Source organism: Hydra vulgaris, chromosome 08, assembly GCF_038396675.1.
Source record: "Hydra vulgaris chromosome 08, alternate assembly HydraT2T_AEP".
Classification (NCBI taxonomy): domain Eukaryota; kingdom Metazoa; phylum Cnidaria; class Hydrozoa; order Anthoathecata; family Hydridae; genus Hydra; species Hydra vulgaris.
In genome coordinates, this window is record NC_088927.1 from 23,382,678 (window position 1) to 23,390,000 (window position 7,323).

Genomic DNA, 7,323 nt, shown 5'->3' on the forward strand with positions numbered 1-7,323 from the left:
GCTCAAAAAAATTAATAAAATTGTAATATTGTATTTTCCACGAGCAATAAATAGCAATATAAATTGCACAAGATGTAAGCTATTATATTTATTTTTTCTAAAAATTGCAAACCTGCAACCAACAACCTTAAATATTAAATCAGAAGAGAAAACATTAAATATTTAATCAAAAAAGAGCCAAATCTTTTTGGATAAAATGACAATAAATTATGAATCAAATTTAACAACTACATAATGATTATATACATAACTATTTAACATAAAGAGGATTATCTTATTGATTATTAAAATAAAGTGAGTTTCTAAGCTTACAAAGAGCATATATCAAAAAAATTTATGGTAATTTACTATTTGGCTTAAGAATAACAATTGTTTTTTTTTTTATTTTCCTTTTTGCTGGGACTAACCACACTAGTTGCATAGAGAGCCATTGTTTTCTGAGTGATTTAATGGATTCTGAATCAAATTTAACAACTCTACACACCCTTTAATTTTTATTTGATTGTCGTTTTTTTATTTGATTGTTATTTTTTAAGTTTAAATTAAGACTTTTAAAAAAATCTGATATTTTATCACTAGAAAAAAATTTATAAATAAATAGTATAATTACCTAGTGTATCTTAGATAAATCTGCTAAACTTAAACTGTCAAAAACTGAAAAAAAATAATTCAAAAAACAAAAAAATTAAGGAAATATAATATTTAATTGTTGTCCAATTTGTGACTATTTTTAGATAAACCTTTGCAAATTACCCTTATTAATAATCCAGAAACCTTATTATTATTCCAAAATTCTGATCAAATTCTATAATCTCTGCAGCAAATATTGATTAAACTGGAAAAAATACATCAACTTTCCCAGACAGCTTTTCATTTAGTTATTCTTTTTACAAAAAAAAAAAAAAAAAAAAAAAAAAAATTATTATATGATGGGAAAAACTGAAAATAATAAAAAAAAATTTAATGATAAATATAAAATTATAGTTGATCAAAAATTAATATTAAATTTGAGACTTTCATTAACACAACTTAATCAAAAATTACAATATAAACTTTATTATAATAATTATGATACAGCTTATAAATGCAAATAATATTTAGTTTCAATACTTTTTTTATCAATTAATGCTCCTCTAAAAGGTCCTATTTTTACAATAAACTGTTTCCTTATAAGACTTAGTTTTAAAATCATGGCTTAATTAAAAGTTTAGTTTTACAACAAACTGCTCCTTTACATGCCCTAATTTAACAATAAGCTGCTCCCTTAAAATTCTTAGTTTTACAACAAACTGCTCCTTTACATGCCTTAATTTAACAATAAGCTGCTCCCTTAAAATTCTTAGTTTTACAATAAACTGCTCCTTTATAGGCCTTATAAGAGAGCAGTTTGTTTCACAACAAACTGTTTCCTTATAGGACATTGTTTTAATTACGAAAAGTTTTTTAAACTCTTTAAAATTATTTTTTGTGCTTTTTTGGAAAAATCTAATTTTGTAAAATTACTCCTAAATTCTCTCTCATTTATTCTCTCAAAAACTCATAAACTAAATGAACTTAAAGAAACTCATAAATTTTTTTATTATTATTGTTTAAAAGTAAAACTTAAACTACAAGTAAAATTAAACAGCTAAAAAAACAAATTGAACAACAAACTATTAAGTACTTACGCCACCCATTTCAGACTTCGATATAATTCAGGATCGACACTCTCTAAATCTTCTAAAGTGTTTGGCTTTCCTAAAAGTTGCTTTGCAAACACAAACAAACAATAAATTGCAAACACAAACAAATAATAAATTGCAAACACAAACAAACAATAAATGTAAAAATAAACTATAGATTAGATTATTTACATAACAAAAAAAATATTCAATCTACGAAGCTGCTTCATTCTTTAATAATCTAAAATATACTTTAAATATACTCATACTTATATATGGTGGTGTTCGATGTAACTATACATTAAATAAACTCATACTTATATATGATGGTGTTAGGTAAAAATATACTTTAAATATACTCATACTTATATATGATGGTGTTAGGTGAAAATATACATTAAATATACTCATATTTATATATGATGGTGTTAGGTGAAAATATACTTTAAATATACTTATACTTATATATGATGGTGTTAGGTGAAAATATATATTAAATATACTCATACTTTTATATGATGGTGTTAGGTGAAAATATACTTTAAATATACTTATACTTATATATGATAGTGTTAGGTGAAAATATACTTTAAATATACTCATAATTATATATGGTCTTAGGGGACAATGTGTTAACGCACAGTAAATACTAAAACATACTATAATCTGCGATAATAAATAGTTTGGACCCCATAACCAATTTATTACCGCGTAAAACATACATTTTGTTAAATGAAAAATCACAAATTTCATGATAGGATTTATGATACTGCAAAATTTTAAGATTAAAGTCAATTATCTCAGTTATGCATTCAAGAGGGTTAACACATTGTTGCATATCACCATCTATCTAATATAATATAATCTATATATATCTAAATATATTTAAATAACACTATTATAATCTATATAAAATAATAAATTTTATATGTATCTGAATATACATAGCCAATACCTTATAAAATGGCATAGTAAAACCTCCATCAAGGTAATGATGATGAAATACTAAAAAAATAACAGTACCCTAAAATAATTTCAAGCAGCTCTATAAAATCTTTCCAGTAAGTAATATCAGCAATTTTTTAATAAGTAACATTATTTACCACTGTTAGTGGTTATCATTTTGTTATTTACCACTGTTAGTGGTTAGAGTTTGGTTATTGCTTTTCTTTATCTCAATCTTTAAAAAAATTCAGTCATCAGAAATTTAACAAAAACAAAAAACTGTTTATTCGTAATTTTCAAATTTTATATTGCAAGTAGTCAAAGGTTGTCTAAAAAGACTGAAAATATCATTTTTGTAATGTATGTATGTATGTATGTATGTATGTATGTATGTATGTATGTATGTATGTATGTATGTATGTATGTATGTATGTATGTATGTATGTATGTATATGTGTGTGTATGTATGTATGTATGTTTGAATGTATGTATACAGGGAATCATTTATATTTCAAATGTTTTATTCATACTAAATATAATATAACTTTATTTATTTTTAGTATATAAAATATAATATTTTACAAATATTATAATATAATATTTTACTTATATATTTTATATTATAATATAATATAAGATTTATTATATTATAATGTAATATTTAGCAGCCAAAGGATGTCTAAAATGGCTGAAAATATCATAAGGTATTTGTATCATAAACTACTATAATATAATATAATACAAACATTATATTTATACTATATATAATATAATATTATTTATATTTACTGTACATAATATTAGGCGTTGCGAACGAAAGGGGCACACCAACCAATTTTCGAAAATCCGTTTTCTTTAACCATTTTTTACTTTAGTCTGTCATCTACAATAAAACACAAGATTTTATTATAAATGCATCATGATTTTATTATAAATGCATCAAGCAAATTTCAGTCTAGAAACTTCAAACGCGATTTAGGGAGCGTTCAAAAACTACCACAGAGGGGGAGGGGGTGTAAACTCTTCTACCACGTGGTAGGAAAAAGTGTAATTTCACGTACTTACTCAAAACTTGATTTTGGTTGGTGTGCCCCTTTCGTTCGCAATGCCTCATATAATACTAATTATATTTACTATATATATTGCATTATTATTTGTTGGTGTAATTATTTGAAATTCATGCAAATTAAGATGAAGTCATTATGTCAAGTTTATTTAAGAGTTCATGAGTTCATTTTCTATTAATTAACAACTCAATATAATTATTGTTAAAGGATGAAAACAACTTGTAGAACATTAATGAACAAAACCTTAATAAATATCATAAAAAATAAGGAAAACCTTAACCTCTAACCTGCGATACCTACAATTCGTCCAACAAAATGAAAGTAAGATAAATGATCCTGAAAAAAAATATACAATATAAAAGTTATGGTGCAAAGCATTTGCCTCAAGTGGTATCAAGCAAGATTTTTTTTCTATTTAAAACTGTTTCTAAAAATTTGCATTTTGAAGATTAAAAGTTTACATCAATCACTGTAAAAACCTACAAAAACCCCTACAAAAACCCCTAAAGAGTTAAATTTATAAAAAAAAAAATTCTAATTTTTAAATTAAATAAATATACTATATTAAACAATTATAACATATAACTTTTCATCGACTAAAATCAATTAATACAATTTAAAATGGAATAAGTCAACTAAAAGTTGCTTTAGTTGAAATAAGGGAATTTTTTTTTTTGATATAAATTGTAATAAAAATAATAAAATAATTTATATTTGCTTTCTATTTTTTAACACCATATTATTCGAATAATAATGGAGCAAAACAATATGAGAAAAGAGCCACTCTGACAACGAGACAATTTATTCTCAGATCCCAGTAATTTAGGGGCCAACTTGAAAAGTGAATGTATAAATGACAATTAGATTTTGGAGCTTCACAACTTAATTTTGTCCCAGGGCCCTGAGCCAGCTTGGAGTTATGAATTAGATGAACTACATCCTATTGTTATCAAATGAACAAACAAAAATTAAAGATCGAAAAGTTAAATCAAATGAAAAGATATAAAGATTCTAAAATTTTTACTCAACTAAATCAATTTTTAGTTGATTAGTAGGAAGTCCATAGTTGAATAAATTGATTTTTCAAAGTCAATTAATTTTAGTCGAAGTCAATAACAACACTAGTTTATATTTTCATAAATTACTTATAATTACCGGATTTACACCAGAATCAGGGTTCACTTCAAGAGTATATTGTGAATCTTTTGAATATTTAAACAACCCATAATAAGGATTAAACATTTCTTGAGATAAAATATACAGCCATTCTCGAGCAATACCACCAAAGTCCAGCCCAACCTCATTTTTGAATTTGACTACAAGACGCTTTCGAAGTTCACGAGCCTTTGTTTTCATTATAGACTGATAAGATTGCTATAAAAAAAGTATATATATATATATATATATATAAGAATTTATATATATAAATATATATATACGCACACACACATATGTATCGATGTGTGTGTGTGGATATATATATATATATATATATATACATATATACATATATATATGATTTAAATGTTGACATTTTGTACTAGAGCACACCCATGCAGAACCTGATTTTAGTTTGATGAAATGACATAGGGTTGTGTCACACTTTTTTAGAATTGTTAGAACTATGCCATTCAGGGAAAGTTAATGTGAAAAATCATAAAACTAATCTTTAAAAATTATTTGGGTTTATACAGGGGGCTAAATAGATCCTAGACTTTTGTGCCCCTCTAACCAATCTCAAGATTCACTACAGGGGTGCATGCAATCATTGTACATTTTGTCAGTAAATGTGACTAGTCGTTATATGCCCTTCTCAGATGGGTATTAAAAACAGTCCAAGAGGTGCCAATGCTGAGCACTTTCTTCTTCTTAAAATTAAAAGAAAAAAACAAACATTATTTTCAAAAAATATTTATTAAACATTAAATAAATGTTTTCCATTGAAACTAACCACTGCTTTTTTTAAATACTGTGTGTACTTTTGATGGTTATCAGACACTTTGAAACGTTCCCATGCTTTCTTTAGAAATGAGTAGTGAGCAGCTTCCCCTGCTTGTTCACTAAAGAAACCCAATCCAATGTCCTTATCTTTACAAAAAGGACCTACGTTCTGAAATATGATGTGCAACTTTACAGTAACTGTCATTTCATAATCTTCCACCAAGGTTGAATAATGATTCTTAAACAACCTGATGTCTTTTACAAATGTTGGCCTTAAATTTACACCAAAACAAGAGTGAACAAGGTTATCCAGAACTCTAAATGCTTCAGCCAATGGTTTTAATAGGACTGGAAACAAGTTATAGTACTTTACCCAATTTTTTAATATTTGTCGGCAACCACTACCATTATATGACCCATTTCTTATTGATTTTGAAATATTTAAATCATTTTCGATCTTTTTTAATAGTATTGGATCAGCTAACTTGTTTATTGTTTTAAAGATATGATTCATTGCCCCTTCCATCAAATGAAGTTCTGGAGGCAAAAGATGATGAACAACTAGGTCATCATCATCTCCAATTAAAAGAACTTTATCGATACAGTTAAAATATTCTTTTGCTCTAATTTTCTTTGATCCGCTCGATTTATATAATTTACAAGTGTTCGTAGCTCAGTGCAATCATTTTTAAAAACCTCTGTTCTACTCCATGTACATATATAACACAGATGAGTTGCCATGGAACTTGAAGACATATCACACATGACTTGACAGAGTTTGATATCTGCCACACAAGTAAAGCATATTTTATCCAAACAGAGTTTATTAAGCAGAATTTTAATACTATGATTTGTCTCTGGTACATCTGGTACCAGAGATATAATAAATGACGCTTTCACGGATGCTTCCTTGAAATTTAATGATCTAAATTTCTCCATATTTTCTCCTTTTGTTTTTAAGTGTTTCACTAGGATTTGATACTACATTTAAAGAAACCTAACTAATTTATAACAAATTACACTTGTTAAGCTTTTGATTAGAAACAAAAGTGGATTATTATTAAATCAAATTACCCTAAGAAATCATCGATGGAAATTTTAATAGACTGATTTTGAGGATAGGCTCCTTTTTTATCTATTATTTGCCACAGAAACTCATTGACATCTGTTGTTCTGATAAATGGAATCAGTTTAAACAAACATTTATCCTCCAGAGATTTAATATTAAAAAGTTCAAAATCCTCAACAAAGCAATCATCAAGTTGCTGGTCAATATGTTTTAGCTCTTCTGCTAACAATGATTGTACAATTTTTCTGTTTTGTGTTTTGAATCGTAATTCTTTTGCTAGCTTTAGAATTTTTATGTTACTTTATTCTAAAGTAATTTAGAATAAAGTAACATAAAAACAGTATGATTGACATACAACCATACTGTGTGTAAACAGTATGATTGTATGTCAATCATACTGTTTACAGACAGTTGTTGTATATTACTTGTATCATCAATGTTTCTTTTGAGTGTAAGACTAACTTTTTTACCTCCGGTGGCAAGTACTGCATTACCTTTTTTGTCTAATTTGTCTTTTATTAAAGCATAAGCTATTTGCTAATTGTCTTGACATCATCTGCAAGCTTTTGCATTACATTACATTTAAGTACAGCTAAAAAACATTTGTGACTAATTCCTTTGCTAATAATTGAAAAGCAAG

General features: G+C 26.1%; 1 protein-coding gene across 1 annotated transcript in view; it reads right to left on the reverse strand.

The window, feature by feature from the left end:
- Window positions 1–7,323, reverse strand: part of LOC100213637 (E3 ubiquitin-protein ligase SMURF1) — a 62,079-nt gene that overhangs the window by 24,958 nt on the left and 29,798 nt on the right. Inside the window, exons 11-14 of the mRNA XM_065803268.1 lie at window positions 4,829–5,047; window positions 3,961–4,009; window positions 2,617–2,666; window positions 1,668–1,747 (exon numbers count right to left, since the gene is read on the reverse strand). Of these exons, the coding sequence (XP_065659340.1) occupies window positions 1,668–1,747; window positions 2,617–2,666; window positions 3,961–4,009; window positions 4,829–5,047 (398 nt within the window). The remainder of the gene's footprint in view (window positions 1–1,667; window positions 1,748–2,616; window positions 2,667–3,960; window positions 4,010–4,828; window positions 5,048–7,323) is intronic.